The sequence below is a fragment of the Cheilinus undulatus genome, linkage group 21 (genome assembly GCF_018320785.1).
Source record: "Cheilinus undulatus linkage group 21, ASM1832078v1, whole genome shotgun sequence".
Taxonomy (NCBI): Eukaryota; Metazoa; Chordata; class Actinopteri; order Labriformes; family Labridae; genus Cheilinus; species Cheilinus undulatus.
In genome coordinates, this window is record NC_054885.1 from 32,582,021 (window position 1) to 32,602,015 (window position 19,995).

The 19,995-nt window shown below is 39.1% G+C and overlaps 1 protein-coding gene across 1 annotated transcript; it reads left to right on the forward strand.

The window, feature by feature from the left end:
- The first annotated feature begins 803 nt into the window (after positions 1-803).
- On the forward strand, positions 804-18,325 carry LOC121503551 (nuclear GTPase SLIP-GC-like). The gene is made up of 21 exons (XM_041778013.1): positions 804-824; positions 1,387-1,491; positions 2,485-2,506; positions 2,645-2,722; positions 2,947-3,028; positions 3,392-3,605; positions 3,760-4,032; positions 7,049-7,255; positions 7,368-7,543; positions 7,977-8,070; positions 10,102-10,189; positions 10,295-10,416; positions 11,020-11,190; positions 11,276-11,433; positions 12,525-12,648; positions 12,911-13,019; positions 13,105-13,238; positions 14,464-14,545; positions 17,326-17,404; positions 17,500-17,530; positions 17,632-18,325. Exons 2-20 carry the CDS (start codon positions 1,483-1,485, stop codon positions 17,528-17,530), a joined length of 2,253 nt encoding a protein of 750 aa, XP_041633947.1. The 5' UTR covers positions 804-824; positions 1,387-1,482; the 3' UTR covers positions 17,632-18,325.
- Positions 18,326-19,995: the final 1,670 nt, after the last annotated feature.

Here is a 19,995-nt window from a genome sequence, read left to right on the forward strand (position 1 = left end):
CAAAACCTCTCATCCTAATGAAGCCCAGTTCTGTCATATTTCTGACCAGTTTCTGTCATAGTCCGGTCTAAATGAATGTAAATTAATGTATGAAAAAGTTTCTCTGAGTGAGCCACAAACAGCAGCTCTCCACATAAAAAGCACCCTTATCCTTCCAAAGTAAAGACAAGTGTGCACCAGAATTAATCTCCCGGCTGATTTAACCCCTCATTTTTACCTAAACTGGGATGGCAACCTAATAAAAGATTTTATGTTGATCAGGCTCCAGATTAGACACACTGGTGAGGGATAAATCTCTGCAATGAGCCTCTCTCGCTCTCTCTCCTCACTGGACTCTATGTTAATACACTGAACCCAGGTGTTTCAGCATGGTACAAGTACACATTTCCTAGTAAGTGCACCTTCAGAGGAGGATAATATGACTATGTAAAATATGCTCCACAAGGAATAAGTCCTCAAGTTAGAACACAATGGATCTTATGTCACAGAAGAGTCATCATCCTAATGACGGACTATTAACGGAATACAAAACAGTGTTAGTCGCTAGCATTAGGACCGAGGCCAAGGCGACTGCTAGGCAAAGTGCTGATTTATTCGACTTTTGAAACAACAGAAACTTGTCTGCTACCTTTTCTTGCACCTGCTATTTGTTCATAATTATTTAATTAAATGTATTTTGAGAAACAACCCAAAATATGTCAAGTTGTAAAAGTCTCGATTCTACTTGTGTTTTTACATTGCAGCTGCAATTTCTGGTCATGGATGATTTTGTATGTGAAAATTAACTGAATGGGGTCTCAGCAACTTGATACAAACATTTAAAGGTAAAGTATTATCATGCTGTTTTTAATGTCACAGGTATTTGTCATTAATACTGAGAAACATAAACAGTCAGTAATAAGTTAGGATAGCAATACATTTTCATTTCATTTTCATTTTAAGCTTTCAGTTCAGTTTAATGAGTGTTTCCTACTGCTGTGTTAGTTTAGTGTGGTTACATTTTTATTTGGACAAATGCTTTGTTTTAGTTTAATTTTTATCATTTTAGTCAGTATGCTGCTGTCAAAGACTAAAACTAAGGAGACTTTGTCGTTAATATTGTTTTATTTAAATAAGATTTGTAAGAACACAGTACGGTTCTAGTTAGTTTTTGATTTCTTGTAAAGCTCTGTTGTGATTCTAGTTTCAGTGAACTATTTTATCATTTTAGTTTTAGTTATTTAGTTAGTTTTAGTTAACTGTAACAACCTCGCATAGTAACATGGAAGGTTTCACAACATGGTTCTGAACAATGCTGACTTACACCAAATACATCCAGCCATATTCAAAATCAGTTTAGTTCTTCATGATTCATGTCCACAATAATGTTTTTTTTTTCAATAACAGATCATCGTGTTAACAAGGAAAGTCTTTACCTTCTGACTGAGAAACACATTGATAAATTGATCTCGATAGTTGGAGAACAGGCATTATTCACTCAAGATGACAAAGGTAATATTTCTTTCATAAGATAAGGATGAATTTATTTGTATGTCACTGACACGTGATGGATCATAGCAACTGCTGTGTACTTTAAAAATTGGGCATTTATATTTGTTTTCTGTTGTTACTAGCAGGGAAAAAATGCAGCACATCAGGGAGCAGATTTTTCTGCTCTTGTGAGAATAAACTGATTTTTTTTTTGTACGATGTGACATCTTTAAATTTTTCGCTCTCATTTACATTTTTTTTTTGTTGTATGTATACTTAAAATGTTTCATGACATTGCCTGTGATACATTTATTCACATTGTTGACAGAGGAATGAAGAAACAGCTGAGGCTGCTCAGGTAAGGACAGAATTGTGTGATCCACAGACTCCCTTTGTTCTTTCAAGAGAAAGCTAAAGGCACAGCTCTTTAGAGAATACAATGTACTCAGCTAAACTCTCCCCCCTTCTGTCTCCAGTGGTAGAATGAGTCTAAGTTAGACTCTGCTGGTACTTTGGTCATCATTTGTTTTTGGAGACAAATTAGTTGATGGTGATGATGACAGATTTCTGACTCTACATGGCAGCAAGTTCATAGGATAAGACTTGAAGCGCTTTGAGGCACTTTCTGATGTTTCGTCCTGTCTAGATTTTATGTTTGTGTTATACTTTGTCTCAGATTTATGTTGCTTTGGACTAAAGTGTCTGCTAAATAACAAACTAACATGGTAACAACATCTTTGAAAAGTAGCTCAACTGAATCTCATTGTTGCTGACTCAGGAAAACAGGTGTTAAGGTTACACCAGATATTACTCTCTATCTTTGTCCTGGACTCCACTTGAAGGGTTTTCCAGTCTTATCACACCGATGATATCAGTGATGGGAATGTAAACGCATAAAAAATGCTGAATGTTTGAGCGTGTTTACCCATTCCTGTCATACCATTTTTTTCTTTTTCTTTTCTTTAGCATAAACATAAACATTTTTATGACTGAAATTAAAATTTTCTTCCACAGGTTTCTCCCCACAGAAATAAAGGTAAGGTCCAAAGTTTCTAGATAGATCTCTGTTTTTACAGCAATGATGTCTCACTTTGACAAAAAAAAGTTGAGATAATGTTTAATCCTGTGAGAGTCAAATGGCTCTTTTTCCCCTTTTCAATGGAAAAAAAATCAGGAAAAAGAAAGACGTTGCCTGAGGAGGAGACCGACCAACCTGGACCAATGAAACGACATCGTGAAACCACAGCAGCAGGTGGGGCCTCTTTCTATACTTTGATGAATGCTAGTACATTTACTTAGTCTAAAGGAAACCTCTGCCTGACATCCCCAAGACACACACAGTCTAAAAATGTTTTATCCCATCTTCATTTAAAGTCCTTTACAAGGTTTCTCACTCTTTACATCCATCTCTTCTAGTTGAGTTAAACAAGACACCTATCTCATTAATTTTTCTTTTTCTTTATTTTAATCAAACAGAAGTTACACTGTCTGAAGTGAAAGAGATCATGAAGAGGGTTGAGGATGGACTACCTAAAACAGAGCTCAATGATTTTCTATGGTAGGGAATGCATGTTTTTATTTCACATACTTGTTTAAATGATCAGGTTTATCAAGGAATTAGTGACTGGTTCCTGGAGATGAGTCTTTATCTTGTCTGTCAGATCTTATTCAGAATATTTATTATCAATCTTTAAGACAGAGCAGGGAAAAACATTCCTTCAAAAAGCCCACAGATATTAAGACAGATGATCTGGACTCAGTCCATTAATCATTAAGAAAACTGTAGCAGAGAGCAGCCATTGTAATCAAGCAGCAGACAGTGTAAAAATATTTGTTAATAGGTTTATAGGTAGATGTTTGCAAATTTGGACCAATCGTTACATTTTTAATCACTGAAAACATTTAATGTCTTGTACCACAGTGAAAAAATCCATGATTTGGAGACAGAGAAGAAGGAGCTGGTTGGTGTCTTTGGTGAAACAGGACATGGGAAGAGCTCCTTGATAAACGCCCTCATTGGAAAGAATCTCTTGCCCTCAGGAGATTTAAATGCTTGCACAACAGTCATCATTAAGGTGGAAGCTAACATGAAGAATGAGAAGTATGAGGCGGAGATTGAATTCATCTCTAAAGAGGTAACGTCAGCTAAATATAATTTTAAAGTCTGTCATTTAGATGCAAAAATACAGACACTAAACACATTATTAGATTTGTTTATTTTCTATTATTCAATTAAACCAAGTAAATTCTTATTTCCTTTTGTGTGTGTGTGTGTGTGTGTAACATCAGGATTTGGAGGATGAATTGCAGGGTCTAAAAAGAGTCGCCCTTGAGGACACAGATGATGAAGAGGAAAATGATGACGATGGTGGTGACAGTGGCAACTCTTATGATAATGTCAATGATGAGGATGTTTATGAAGATGCTGTTGAAGTGCTGTCAGCACTGTATGGAGAAAGATGGGAAGACATCTGTGACAATGATGATCTCATGAATAGGAGACATTTTCAAGAAGTTCCAGAATTTCTTAAGTCTGGGAAGAAGACTTTGGCATTTGACTCAGTAAGAAAAATGATAAATTCATAGTGATCAGTGTTTCACGTTAGTCTGAGTTTTACTTGCAGTGATTGCCAGTGGGAAGGGCCAGCATCACACATAAGCACAAAAAAACTTCTCTTCTATTTAAGTATCTACCAATATTTGGCATTAAACTCAACTATCTGATTTGTTCCAAATCTTCATGAATATGTTTAGCTACATTGATCAAACTCATTTGGGATTAGTGACACAAATGGCAGATTTATAAATTTATGCAGGATTTTCTGCAATTTGACAACTAAACTTGTGGGAATTAAATGTTTTGTGGGCTATTCCCACATTCCCAAGCAGAAATCCAGGCCCACACCGGAGAAATGAGCCTGAAGCATGCCTACAAATCTTCATCAGGAGAAGGAAGTGTACGGATGCTGGGAAAGAGCAGATTATGCTCAAATGCTGGTGTATACAGCAGAAAACTGTGTTCTCAAGACAGTTTAAATATGAAATGCAGAAATGGCATGTCAGTTTACTTTGCAGCTGTCACTTCACCCGGGCCGGCTGCCCAGGTTTAACCTATGAGTGGAAAACTGAAATGAGACGTTTTGTCTTAAGTGTGTGAAAGATTCAACACATTTGGAGCACAAGAAATCTAAATACATAGTGATCTAGGGACTTGAAGCATTAATCTGTAAAGTTTGTTGAAAAATAGGACCCAAAAACAGAAACAGAGGAAGATTCCAAGATGTTTATTGTAACAGGCGATAAATGAATGGTGGGGGGTTATTGCAGTGGTCAGCTGGAACAGAGGGCTTGGCAGGGCGAGGTGAACAGGCTTGATTCAGGTGAGAGGTGATCCTATGACAAGGAGAGCAGAGATTAGTAAAAGTTTCCAAGGTTACACAAAAATCCAAAGTTCAAGGTTTTCAAATATATTCAAGGTGAGTGAGCCCAGGAGCAAAGTTACCACAAGGTGAAACTGAACAATCAGGCAAAGACTGGAGTGAAGACCCGGGTTATATACTGCAGGAGCTTAACTTGTGGATGGGTCTTAGGTGTTCAGCAGAGTTGGTAGCAGGAGTGGCAGCAGGTGTGTATGATGGCCACACACACACACAGACAGACAACACACACTAGGGATGAGAAAACAGTTGAAACAAAAAGACTATGAAGGAGAAACAACTGAGATCATGACAGTACCCGTTCCTCAATGGGAGCCTCCTGGAGCCCTCCAGGTCTGTCTGGGTTTGTCCGGTGAAACTCCTTGATGATCCTGGCATCCAAAACGAAGGAGCGAGGAATCCAGGACCTCTCTGGACCATAACCCTCCCAATCCATGAGGTACTGATAACCCCTACCCCTACCTGATAACGGACATCCAGGATCCAATGAACCGAATATGCAGGGTCAACATCGATGATCTGGGGGGTAGAGGAGGATTGGAAGGAGGGCAGAGAGGGCAGGAAGACACTGGTTTCAACTGTGACACATGAAATGTGGGGTGGATTTTCATACTTTTGGGTAACTTTAACTTAACAGCAGAGGGATTGATGATCTTGTCAATAACAAAGGGCCTATGTAACAGGGTGCTAATATCTTGGATTCTGTCTTGAGAGGGACATTTTTGAAAACAACCAAACTTTCTGACTTGGTTTGTACTCTGGGGCTGGGGTCCTATGGCAGTCAGCAACAAGTCGATTCTGGTCAACAGTACGGAAAAGAGCAGAGCAGGTGTCCTTGCAGATCTTACGGCAGTGACGCAGGTGCGTCTGAACTGAAGGGACCACAATTTCTCCTTCCTGGAGGGGGAACAAAGGTGGTTGATAACCCAAAGAGGCTTCAAATGGTGACAGACCTGTGGCAGTGCTGGTCAGGGAGTTATGGGCATATTCTGTCCAGGGGAGATGGGAACTCCAAGTGCAAGTGTTGGTAGCTGCCACACCCCGCAAAGCTGCATCCAGGTCTTGGTTTGCCCTTGGTTTACTGTTGCACCAAGAGCTTAACAGAATGATTTTCATACCTGGGATGTGAACTGAGGGCCCCAATCTGAGACGATATCCAGTGGAATGCAATGAAGATGGAAAATATGAAGCACAAGGAGGTCAGCGGTTTCCTGGGCTGTTGGGAGCTTGGGTAGTGAAATGAAATGTGCTGCTTTAGAGAAATGATCAACAATGGTAAGGATGACTGAGTTACCTTTGGATGGGGGGAGACCAGTGATAAAATCCAGGGCAATGTGAGATCATGGGCAACCTGGGACAGGGAGAGGTTGTAACAGGCCAGCTGGAGGACGATGAGAAGATTTCCCTTGGGCACAAACTGAACAGGGTGGGACAAAGGCATGGGTATCAGCATTCATGGTGGCTCACCAGAAATGGCTCTTGAGGAGGCACAGGGTGCGATTTATGCTGGGATGGCAGGCAAAATGGGAACTGTGACCCCACTGGAGAACCTGAGAATGAACCGAGTCAGGCATGAACAGGGAATTAGGAGGACCATTACCTGGATCAGGTTGAGTTTGTTATATTTTATACATATTGTCCCAGTAGTCTTCCTTGGTTGGCAAGGGCTGTCTGTAGGTTGCCTGCATTATGTTCTGGATCTGTTGGGTCCATCTTGGCCTGATTGTTCTGTCAAGTTTGTTGAAATCTAGGACCCAAAAACAGAAACAGACGAAGATTCCAAGATTTTTATTATTGCCACACACACACACACCCCACACACACAGACTACACACACTAGGGATGGGAAAACAGTTGAAATGAAAGGACAAAGGAGGAGAAACAGCTGAGACCATGACATAAACAATTAGAGTGAATTTTTGGTCCATGAAGGGATTTAGAGATGTAGAGAAACAGGTGTTTGTCACACCTCTGTGCCAGAGAAGTCCAACCAGCTTTGTTGTATCAAACAAACTTTTCAAAGGAAAGTCACTTAGAACCTTAGCCAGTGTTGAGCTGATGATCCGTCTAACTGCTTATAAAATGTCAGTAAAGAATTGTTCTCATCATGGTGAGTTTAATGAAAATCTTATTAATTGCAGCCTGAAATGCTCTCCGAAGAACTCGTCAAGTACACACGAAGTGCCCCAGTCGTCTCAGAGGGTGAGGAGACTAGGAGGTGGTTTTGGCCCCTGGTGAAGTGTGTGACTATCAGGGTGCCAAACAATGACTTCCTCCAGCATGTCACACTTGTGGATCTACCTGGAGCTGGGGACCGCAACAAGAGACGAGATAATATGTGGAAAGAGGTCATTTTTTGAATTTATTTATTTATGTTTAATCTTGTATTAACAGTGTACCATATGTTTTATGAAAGGATGTTATTTGGATACTCATAGCTGATTTGTTTTACCCCTCTAGGTTGTTGGTAACTGTTCCACTGTGTGGGTTGTGGCTGAAATGAACAGAGCATTATCAAAGAAAGAGCCATGGGAGATTCTGGAAAATGCCAGAAGTGATATGGGAAATGGTGGCCAGTGTCAGCGCATTCACTTTATCTGCACCAAGTCTGATGATGTCGCAAAGCCAAAAGACCAGTAAGTGAATTTTTATTTCGAAGTGAGAATAAGATTTTGGCACTAAGGGGTTTTAAAGAGTCGCTGAGGAAAAATCTTTCAAAATATACTCCACTAAATGGGAATTTACCTGTCACGAACAGTTTGCTTTCAGCAACACGACTAAGTGCATGTCACCTGCAATCCTTCAAATATCACTAGCTCTGCTAAATCCTCTTGCATTGCCTACACTTTTGGTGGTTCATTAAGAGAAGATATCGAATATGTACTGTGGCACTAAGTGGTATAAAAATGTACTATATACTCATAATGTATTTTTGTGAGTTTGAAGAATAATTTTTCCTTGGATTTTGAGTGTAATGCGGACTATCACAAACTGGAGATGTAATAATTTAAAATCAAATTGTCTAGATTACCAAATGAACAACATCTTAATTTTATCTATTTGTTACAGGTCAGAAGCTGATGTTTGCTCTGCCATATTAGCCAGGAACAAGAAAGCTAAGGAAGCAGTGATGATAAAGTTCAGGAAACGAAACACCATTTGGGTAAGCTTTATAGACTGACAGAAACAAAATTTATTTTTATTGTACATGCAATGCCACCCTTAAAGGGATACTTTAACATTTTGGCAAATTTGCCCATTGCCAGATTTCCTAGAGTCTGACTAATAGGTTTGTTACCTTTAGTTGTCCGTTCAAGCTATTTCTAGATCGCCGCTGCCGAGTTCGGAGCTGCTGTGCCAACTCAATGGAGACAGACGGTATTTTTGGCTTTCCCTCATCAAACTCATCAAATACACAACCCAGCAACTCCTAAACACTCTCGTGGACAAGTTGTAACTTCCACATTCACCACACTATGAAATAATCTTGGAACGATACGAGACGGAGATGTTTTAAAGTTAAATGCAAAGCCGGAACTACACTCCGGACATGGCTGCTGCACTGTGTCACTCCACCCAGTGGTTTACTCAGAAAGTAGTTCCGAGTATTTCCTTCATGTGTCATGATGTTACATAATTACACGTTATTATTTCATAGTGTGGTGAATGTACAGGTCACAACTTGTCCACGAGAGCGTTTTTGAGTTGTTGGATTGTGTATTTAATGAGTTTGATGAGGGAAAGCCAAAAATACCGTCTGTCTCCATTGAGTTGGCACAGCAGCTCCGAACTCGGCAGCGGCGATCTAAAAACAGCTCGCACGAACACCTTAAGGTAACAAACCTATTACTAAGACTATAGGAATTATGGCAATGTGCAAATTTGCCAAAATGTTGAAGTATCCCTTTGACTGATACACATACACTATATTGCCAAAAGGATTCACTCACCCTTCCAAATAATTGAAATCAGGTGTTCCAATCACTTCCATGGCCACAAGAGTATAAAATTAAGCACCTAGGCATGCAGACTGTTTCTACAAACATTTGTGAAAGAATGGGTCGCTCTCAGAGGCTCAGTAAATTCCAGCGTGGTACTGTGATAGGATGCCTCCTGTGCAACAAGTCCAGTCCTGAAATTTCCTGGCTCCTAAATATTCCACGGTCAACTTTCATTGATATTATAACAAAGTGGAAGCGATTGGGAACGACAGCAACTCAGCCACGAAGTGGTAGGCCACGTAAAATGATGGAGCAGGTCAGGTCTGCACATAGTGCACAGAGGTCGCCAACTTTCTGCTGAGTCAAGACCTCCAAACTTCATGTGGCCTTCTGATTGGCTCAAGAACAGTGCATAGAGAGCTTCATGGAATGGGTTTCCATGGCCGAGCAGCTGCATCAAAGCCATACATCACCAAGTGCAATGCAAAGCGTCAGATGCAGTGGTGTAAAGCACGGCACCACTGGACTCTAGAGCAGTGGAGACGCGTTCTCTGGAGTGACGAATCGCGCTTCTCCATCTGGCAATCTGATGGACGAGTCTGGGTTTGGTGGTTGCCAGGAGAATGGTACTTGTCTGACTGCATTGTACCAAGTGTAAAGTTTGGTGGAGGGGGGATTATGGTGTGGGGTTGTTTTTCAGGAGCTGGGCTTGGCCCCTTAGCTCCAGTGAAAGGAACTCTGAATGCTTCAGCATACCAAGAGATTTTGGACAATTCCACGCTCCAGACTTTGTGGGAACAGTTTGGGGATGGCCTCTTCCTGTTCCAAGATGACTGTGCATCAGTGCACAAAGCAAGATCCATAAAGACATGGATGAGAGAGTTTGGTGCAGATGAACCTGACTGGCCTGCACAGAGTCCTGATCTCAACCTGATAGAACACCTTTAGGATGAATTAGAGCGGAGACTGAGAGCCAGGCCTTCTCGTCCAACATCAGTGTGTGACCTCACAAATGTGCTTCTGGAAGAATGGTCAAAAATTCCCACAAACACACTCCTAAACCTTGTGGAAAGCCTTCCCAGAAGAGTTGAAGCTGTTATAGCTGCAAAGAGTGGACCAACGTCTTATTAAACCCTATGGATTAAGAATGGGGTGTCACTTAAGTTCATATGCCAGTCAAGGCAGGTGAGTGAATACTTTTGGCAATATAGTGTATATTTATATATATATTTATGTTTTTTTTTTTTTTTCAGAAACATTTCAGTGGTGAATGTTTCAAAGTGTTCACAGTGAGCTCCAGAGAGTTTCAGGAGGGAAAATTGTTAGATCCTGAAGACACTGGTAGGTGAAGCCAGCTGCTAACTTTGTGCATCACAGAATTTGTAAAACATGTGAGACATTCCTAAGAAAATTTTTATGCCAGATGAATGTTGCATTTATTTACAGAGGTCCCAAAACTTCTGGACTTTTTGCAAAACCTCAGAGACTGTCAATCAGAGACACTGAACTATGTGTCAGGAGCCAAAGGAATTCTGTCCTTAATTCAAGGGGCCCGCTGTGGAGACGTGGTAAGTTCAAGTAACAGGACTTCTGTTGTGTTCAAACGTAAGAACTATCCTAAATTTGAAAAAAAAAAAAAACAGTCCCAAAACAAACAAAACTTTTTATTGGTGTAATACTTCAGGACTATTTTAACTTTTCTTGCCCCATAGCAGCAAAATATAGACAGACAAAACCCAAATCTCTTTGCACCATGAGCTTTAGTAAGACCAGTAGTTTTCCAACTTCTTGACTCAAGGCATACCAAAAATCAAACTGAAGTCTCAAGGCACATCATATTCATGTTCTTGCAAAATTTCCTCTTTTACATGTGTCACATGTACCAACTGCATGCAAGGTGAGTGAGCACCATCTACAAAATCAGTTTGATTACAGCTTCCTTTTGTAGTATCTTGACAGCCTTTGAGCGAGTGCAGTGCAGCTCAATGGCACAAGGTTTACCCCAGTCACCCCATTTCTATTTTCCCCTCTGTTGCTGGTATGAGATGGACAAGTAACAAGAAAAGAGTGTTCTACCACAAGATATTCTTAGTTTTCCTTCACTTTTCTCACTCCCAAAACTTGTTTTTATTGTTTTGAATTTTATTTTTTTTTCTGTTTCTCAGTCTCAGATCAAAGAAGATGTGCGTACAGTCCTTGAAAGAAATGTGGAGGATGGACTTGGGAAGGTGTCAGAGCAGATTCAAAACACCATAACTGCCTTTCAGAGCTGCCTCAACAATGGAGTCGAGAAATCCAAAAGTTCTTGTGATCGTACCTTGAAGTCCTTCCTATATCCTTCGGTACCTTAATAGCCTTTTTGTATTTCAAACTACAGATTTGGAAAATTTTTATCATCTAATGAAATGTTTTTATTTTTGTTTCCAGGGGAAAGGAAAAGGAAGCGCTTTTCACAAGACACTGAGGTGTGTTGTTGCAAACAACGGTGTCTACAAAACAACAAAAGGGAAACATCTAAACTTCAATGAGAAATTAACTGCAAAGCTGAAGGAGAGCATTGATGAGGAATTCAGGAAGACATTTCGGTAAGAAATGCATGAGGACTAATAGGGCATGAAATTCCTTCTAAAGCCTGATTTATAGTTATGTGTCAACTCTACATCATACGTTCACTGGCATAGACTCTACATATTTGTGCACTGGTTGGTCTGCATTACGCAATACTTCACCAAATTGGTCGTTATCAGTGAAATTTTAAGTCAGTTTAATTCTGCAGCCACATTTCCTACTTGAAACCATGGCAGTAAAACCAAGGGGCAGATCCCCTAAAGAGCACAGCTTTTTGTGTGTTTATAACTTTGAAAATGGCAAAAAAAAAGAAAAAAAAAGGCAAAACAGATCACATCAGATCCTCAGAGCACTCACAAAGGGAAAATCCATGCTCCTGGCACACAAAACGTGTGCCAAGTGCTCAGCCAAGTGAACAGTCCCCAGCCCCACTGACATGTATGGAAATGAGGCTTAGGAGGAGGAATATTCAAAATTCTGTGCAAATTTGCGCCACTCACATGCAAATCAGCATCATTACAAATAGCACCTTACCCACAAGGGGGTGTTAGGGGTGTAGTTTAACACCAAATGAAACAAGACATTAAATCTGCGCTACATTTCTCTCCCCCCTCTTGTTTCTCCTCTTTCCACCTCAGTCAGTCATTACTGTGAATCACAAATAAGCTTTTTATCAGCAACAAAAGGCTGTGGAATGGTAGGAACTCAGCATGAGCCACTTTAGAGCGAAACATGTTTAAAACAAAATACGTAACGAGCCATATGTCTGAGAGACACAGCAGTGGCTTTACCAAAATGTGTCGAAAGGGACAATAAAGCATGTGATTAATTGCAGTGACTGCACTAATTGTGGATTGTAGATAACCAAGATTAATGTGATTAATCTTGACAGCCCTAGTCTTTATTATTAATATTCAAAGAAGGTAATCTTGATCTGCCGTCTTTGATGTATCTTGTGAGCACTTTGGTTATGAATTGTTGCCATACAAAATATTATCACTGGCTGAATTTATATAGCTTCTACTTTACAACTTATCAGTTATGTTACTGAAACTGAAAAATGTTAATTCTTGATTAATTTAAGTTTTCCTTTTGAAAATGTTGTCAGAAATGAATCAAAACAAGAACCATTCAATGGGGCCATCAGTAGCTTTAAAGTCATCACAGAGGCATTCTTTGAGAAGTACAAAGATGCAACAATGCGACTGCGACTGGAATATCTCAGGACAGAGGTAAGAGATGGGGAAAGTGCAATCTTATCTCAGTTATGTATCAAACAGTTTCTCAATACAAGGGACTCAACAAATGGAGGGGCAAAAATCGTGTTTGTTTAAGAAGTAGTCCTGAAAAGTTCCACTTGAGAAGTTTATGAAAGGGTCACATCAATTTATTAGTCATTTACTTTAATTTAAAGCTTATATTGAACATAAAAATACTGAATACTTGCATTGAAAATATAAAAGTTTTACAAACAGTTTTTTCCCTCTCTCATAGGAAATCAAAATCAAGACACAACTCCACAAAGACATCCGGGAGAGCAAGAAAAAAATTTACAACAGCCTGACGGAAACAGTTGAGGAAAAAATGTTGCCATGCTATCAAGGTAAGACATTTAATCTTAGCATATAAACATGTCTAAAACATGATCCCTATGGGGAGAAATTAAATCACACTTTTTTGTTTTGTAGATGCACAACAATGTGAAGGAAGAGGATCACTGAAAAACATGAGGAACATAATTGAGAGACATGTTGATGCTAACAAGAGCAACATTTTCAAAGAAGCATCAGATAAGATGTTGGGAGATCTGCAAATCCTGGTGGTTTGTCATGTTTGGTTTCATTTTTTGTCACACAATGCTTGCCTGTTATTGAGTGCACGGTATTTTCTGTGGAAGGCTTTTGGGACTGAAACACTGCAGTGTAACGAACAAACAGGTTTTGTTGTTTCATATAATGAAAGAATCACAAACAGCATTTTCTATGAATATTTTTGTCATGTGAGTAGTCTGTAAAGACACATTTAAACTGATTTTAAGTATAAAAATTACATTTGTTATAGTTAGAATGATAATTGCAGCAGCAGAACACAGTTTAGTCAGTCACACTTGTCTTAGATTAAACTGTTCCTTACAAAATGGATACACAGTTCTGCTCAGTGGGGAAAGCCCTGATCAAATGATGCTCCAGTATGTTTGGACTTTCCAGGGATCGCAGTGCTAGAAACTGCCTTCATAGAAAGGTATATCAATGACATGCAAGTCAAATGCAATGAAAAGTTGCATTAAAGTGAATATAAGTGTGAAACAAAACTTTAGGCTGGACAGGAGGAGGGTGGGATGTTGGAGGTGAAGCTGTTTCTGCAGTAGTGTGTAGTGATTAGTGTTGGTCAATCAGGGATTAGTGAGAGTTATATTTAAACAGACTACCTTGCTGAGGAAATGTCCTTTGATTGGTTGGGAGACAGTGATCACATCAGCCGTCAGTTAACTGCAGCTGGGTGAATGACTTCTGTGGTGTGGTTGAATGCAAGAGCATTGTTTTGTTGCTGGTCGTGGCAAAAGGAGGGACAGGAAATGTCCAGTGGCCATGGGTGCGCTGATTTTTCAGTTTGAGTTTCAGTTTCTGACTTCTCCATTGCTGAGTTTTGTTTGAATGAAGGTGGGAGAGCTTGCTACACAAAGCAAGGATGACATAGCCTATTTCCAAATACATCCTAGGTGTGAGCGGTGACTGTGATTGGTTCCCTTCTGTGAGGAGCACAGGCCTATTGCATTTTAGAATAGAAAAAAAACAACATCTGACTGCAAAGCTATGCTGAACCCAAAAGGAACGAGTAACGAAGAGCTTACTAGAAATGTAGTGGAGTCAAAAGTACAATAATTGTCTTTGAAATGTAGTGGAGTGAAAGTCATAAGTTTCCAAAAAGACAAATACTCAAGTAAAGTACAAATACTTAAGTACAGTACTCAAGTAAATGAACTCTGTTACTGTACACCACTGCCTATGAGTTGGTAATCTGTGTTTGCTATTTTTATTCTGATTCAGGAGCACATCCTGAAGAAACTGAAAGAAGACATGCAGAAGGCAATTGAGTATTCACTCACGACTGATTCTCAATCACTTCCAGGTAAACAGAATATTCAGAATTATATTTATTTCTAGCGATTCACTACAGAAGTCCTGAGATTAATTGCGATTACAATTTGTTGTCTTTTGACATTGACCATTCCCATTAATACATTTCACATTGCATCTGCAATATGAGTGGATCTACAGATCATTAATTTTACTTATGCTTAAGTAAATTTTATCCAGAGGACATGTACTTTTATTTGAATATAATAGTTGTGAAGTTTTTTCCTACCCTGAAAATATTTAACTCTATGTAGATTAGACCAGTGAAGCACTTTTATAGTGTTAAATTTAACTCTATAGAGTTTAATTTACATCCATTTACAGTTGTGTTCAAAATAATAGCAGTCCCACATCACTAGCAAGATAAATAACTGTTTTTGTTAGAATTTCAACTTCTACACTGCAAGTAAGTTTCTAGAAGGTTTAGTAAAGGTATAGAAAACCAACAGACCCAACAGGCACGACGTGCATGCTGCTGATTCTGTGAAACTGAATCATTTACTGAAAGGGGCATGTTCAAAAAAATAGCAGTGCCGAGTTCAATTAGTGAGGTCATTGGTTATGTGAAAAAAATAGGTGTTAAACAGGTGGCCCTTATTTAAGGATCAAGGCAACTGACGCTGCATATGCTGGCTGTGCATTTGTCCTTGAAAAACAGAGTAAAATGGGTCGTTCAAGACACTGTTCAGAAGAAGAGTGTTCTTTGATTAAGAAATTAATAAAAGAGGGGAAAACCTATGAAGAAGTACAGAAAATGATAGGCTGTTCAGCTAAAATGATATCAAACGCTTAAAAATGGCAGCCAAAATCAGAAAGGCGAGGAAGAAAAAGAAAAACGACTATTCGAATGGATCGGAGAATAACCAAAATGGCAAAGGCTCAGCCAATGATCAGCTCCAGGAGGATCAAAGAAGATCTAAGATTGCCTTTGAGTACTGTAACAATCAGACGACGTCTATGTGAAGCCAAGCTACCAGCAAGAAGCCCACGCAAAGTCCCATTGTTAAAAAAAATACATGTGCTGAAGCGGTTACAATTTGCCAAAGAACACATTGACTGGCCTAAAAAGAAATGGCATAATATTTTGTGGACTGATGAGAGTAAGATTGTTCTTTTTGGGTCTAAGGGCCACAGACAGTTTGTCAGACATCCTGCAAACACTGAATTCAATCTACAGTACACAGTGAAGATGGTGAAGCATGGTGGTGCAAGCATCATGATATGGGGATGTTTCTCGTACTATGGTGTTGGTCCTATTTATCGCATACCAGGGATCATGGATCAGTTTGAGTACATCAGAATACTGGAAGAAGTTATGTTGCCGTATGCTGAAGAGGAAATGCCCTTGAAATGGGTGTTTCAGCAAGACAGTGACCCCAAACACACCAGCAAGCGAGCAAAATCATGGTTCCAGACAAACAGAATTCAAGTAATCGAGTGGCCAGCACAATCCCCAGACCTTAATCCCATAGAAAACTTGTGGGCTGAAATAAAAAATGCTGTTCATGAGGCAAAACCAAGAAATACAGAGGAATTGTGGAACGTAGTACAATTGTCCTGGGCTGCAATACCTGTTGACCGGTGCCAGAAGTTGGTCGACTCCATGTACCACAGATGTGAAGCAGTTATCAGAAACCGTGGTTATGCAACTAAATATTAGTTTATGATTCTCAGGAAAGTTGAATCTTCAAGCATTTCTTAGTTTATACAGTACATTTTTGGGTTTGTAAAGAAAGATGTCAACACTGCTATTTTTTTGAACATTATATTTCTTGACTTTCTGTCAAATATTATCAAATTCAATTACTTTCTCCAATTTTCTTGCTTTGAAATAGAATGTGCAGTGTCCCCAATGCATTTGTGTTCATTAAAATACAATTTATTTGAAGAATTTTGAGGTTTACTTACTTTTTTAAACACACTGCTATTATTATGAACATAACTGTATGTAGGAGCTGGAAATGACAAAATACTTGAGTTGAATGCATTCCATTCAAACCTTTCCTCAGTGCAGAACACATGAACACTCACTCTAAGTTTGCCAATCTTAGAGTGGCACTCTAAGATTGGCATCATCTCTCCTGGAAGAGGGATACTGGGGCACCGCCCTGGAGCCAGACCTGGGGGAGCTGGACGGAGCTCATCTGGTGTCTGGCCTTATCTCCATGTGGCCTGCTCACACCCAGCCTGGAGAGATAACATGGGGCCACCACTCTGTGGGCCCACCAGGATTGCTTATAGGGGTACTGTGCAGTGCAGGCTGGGCAAGAGGGGAAGTTGGGATACCAGGTGATCTGACCCTCAGTGCCAGAGACTGGTTCTGGGGACTTGGACTGTCAATTAGATATCGCTAAGAAAATATGAAAATAATGTAAAGCAATCCTGTCCTTACTTAAACACCAGCTCTAGGGAACTTAACCCTTGACAAGATAAGTCAGACCAGTTTCTCTTCCCTTCTTGTTGACAAAGCTGGTGTCATAAGTCCCACCCCTCTTTGATTTTGATTGGCCCGTGAGCAAGATGTGACCCTGATGATCAAAAAATGTAACCAATTTTTCTTTTCTTTTCTGTGTTAAAGAACTATTGCTCATGGTAAAATAGCTCCTGTGGATGTGTCATTTGAATAGCTGGTTGTAACTGGAAAGAGAAACTCACATAATTGATCCAAGAAGTTCTTTCCACAGCTGTGATGCAAGCCAAAGTGAGCAAAAAATATAATTATTATTATTAATCATTATTACTAAAATATTATATATTTTGTCTTTTTTAAAGATGTTGAAGAGGACCTTAAGAAAGTGACTGAATACTATGAAAAACTGAAGAACACCACTGAAGGAACATCAGCAGCAAGGTAACCCATCAACGTCTAGATAATACCCTGATTTTAAACTTTAAAACAATCAGATATTTTAAAATTATTAATAACAATGATTTTGTTTTTATTAGGGCTGATCAACCCGGTCCATCAACTGCATGAGTAAGTCTAAGTGATGATTAATATTAGGAATTCTGATAGACAGTGAAATTAAAAGTTTTCATTAGAGCCTTGACGTTTTCACTCTTTTGTGGATTTTTCAGGTTCGCTAGATGAATAGCAGAACAGCTGTGGTCTGTTTTACCACTGAGGATCCCACTGGGCACAGCGATCCAAACTTTAGGCCTCTGAATTTAATCATCAGGTTGTTATTTCTTCTCCTTCAGCGTTGTTTCTATATGTAACTGAGTTTGATACTGTGGGTTTTATACAAAGATGTTACTTTAGTGACACTTTTGGACAGTTGGATGGCAGTAATAGTTTGAGGGAGAGAGTTCTTACCGGGGATGTTGTGGTGTTCATATTTGGGGTTTTTACTTTTATCTCAGCTCTACATTATCATCTTACATGATTCAGCAGTTTTCTAATTCTTCAGCATGTTTTAACGTTCTGTGATTGTTTTATTTTATGAGTGTGGTAAAGGGTGATTTTAGATGTAAGCATCGCAGTTTCACTGAAATTAAACATGTAATGAAATCTTAAACCTTAAAGTCAAAACTCTTAATTTGATCTGACTTGGATTTAATACTTTTAAGTGGCTGATATTGATCTGTTTTTCTACAATGATTAAGACCAAATTTGTTGTTTTCTGTGTTAGTAGCTTTACCTGTGTGATAATATAACAAATAGAAGTTTGTATTAACAGACCAACTTAGATGATTTGTACTGTTTTATTTTTATCCTTCACTGATTTAAATGTGCTTTGGTATATCATTCATTAAAATTTCATTAAACAAGGTTCTGATGTTTTTGTCTTTATTGTGAATTTGACATAATTGTGAAGCAACTGCCCAAAAAATTTCCATGAAAACTGAAAAGGCTGCAAGAGCACAACAGATGCTTATTTAAAGCGATCAAACCCAGAAAACATGTTAAATGGTTGAACTACTGCATATCCAGTCATCACAGCAGAGGCACTACAGGCCTTTAGGGGCGCTATATTTAACAGCTGAGGTTTTTAGGGGAGAAAGAACAGAAATTTACTGATTTTGAGACATGACTGTTTGAAAAGTCTAAAAAATGACTCCTTAAGTCCTTTCCTCTTCTCTCATCCTTGACCTCAAACAAAAATACCACATAGTCAAGGAAAGGTGTGAATAGGTCCACAGTTGAGAACAACAGGACAGGAAATGTGTTTTTACACCTGTTTTTATGAGGAAAAGTCCAGGTCTTTCAAACTGGAGACATTGTTCTATATAGCATTGTCGATAAATGACTGAAAAAAGGTTTTTACAGCAAATGGAGTGGACTATTGAGAATGGCAACAACAAATTTAAAATACAAAACCAGTTCATGGAGCTTTATGGATGTAATAATGTTTTTGGACTAAATATTCTACTGGATGTAGATGGTGTGGACGCTTTCTGATGCAGCAGGACTGTTTTTGATCCACTGATTGATACATTAGAAGCTCTTCTGATCATAACAAATGTTATGATCAGGAGAGGATGTATGACAAAGTGAGCTCACTTTTATGATTGTATGTTGTCTGACAAATGCATTAATTGTGTCTGCTATGGTTGTTTAATCTTGATATGGTTAACATGAGAATCAGAGCTTTCTGTTGGTATGTAACATGTTAATTTTTTTAAGTTAGAAATAACTGAATAGTTGCAAAAAAATCTGTCAGCCTGCCTGTAGGCTCTTGGATTTTTCTGGGGTTAACTGGTGACTCAGTTGACTGCGTTCATACATGTCATCCTTGCAGCAACAGAAAGAGTCCTTATGTTTAGTTTCTGTTTGGTTTTTCTTTATGATTTCAAAACATACTCACCAGATATGCATTTAATGGAACAAATTTAACAGAAACCCTGCTATGGACACTTGACTGAAAGTCATCAGTTTGCACGGTCAGTTTTGGAACTGTAACACCACCTTCTAGATGTAGACATAGACATGTAAAAGATAATTTATCTGTCTCATCTTTTACACTGCCTCTTCCTCTCCTGTTTACAATTCAAATCAGTTCCATTTCAACTTATGAGCAATGAATCACACCTTCCAGACTCAAAGTTCATGCAGTTCTCATTCTGGTAAAAATGTCAGGGGTTTGAAATTTGGTTAGATCACAGTATAAGAGCAATAGTAACAGTAGCTTGCCCACACATGTCTGAGATTATCCAGAATTCTTAGGGCCTGAGTTGACTTTTGGGTGTGTCAAATAGCAAGCACAATGCTGTTGATACTTTGAACCATGCATATGTTAATGAGTAACATCAGTACAACAGTGCTTGAGTTGTTTACTTTGGACTTTTGGATCTGCAATCACTTAATAAGGATGCTGTCTGCTTGCTCTGACTCACCGCCCGACTGCTTACTGACACAAAAACACACTCACTCTTTCGTTTTTGCAGAAACCCTTATTACATCTCTCCTGTAAATCCACTTGTTGTGCAACATTTCCTGTT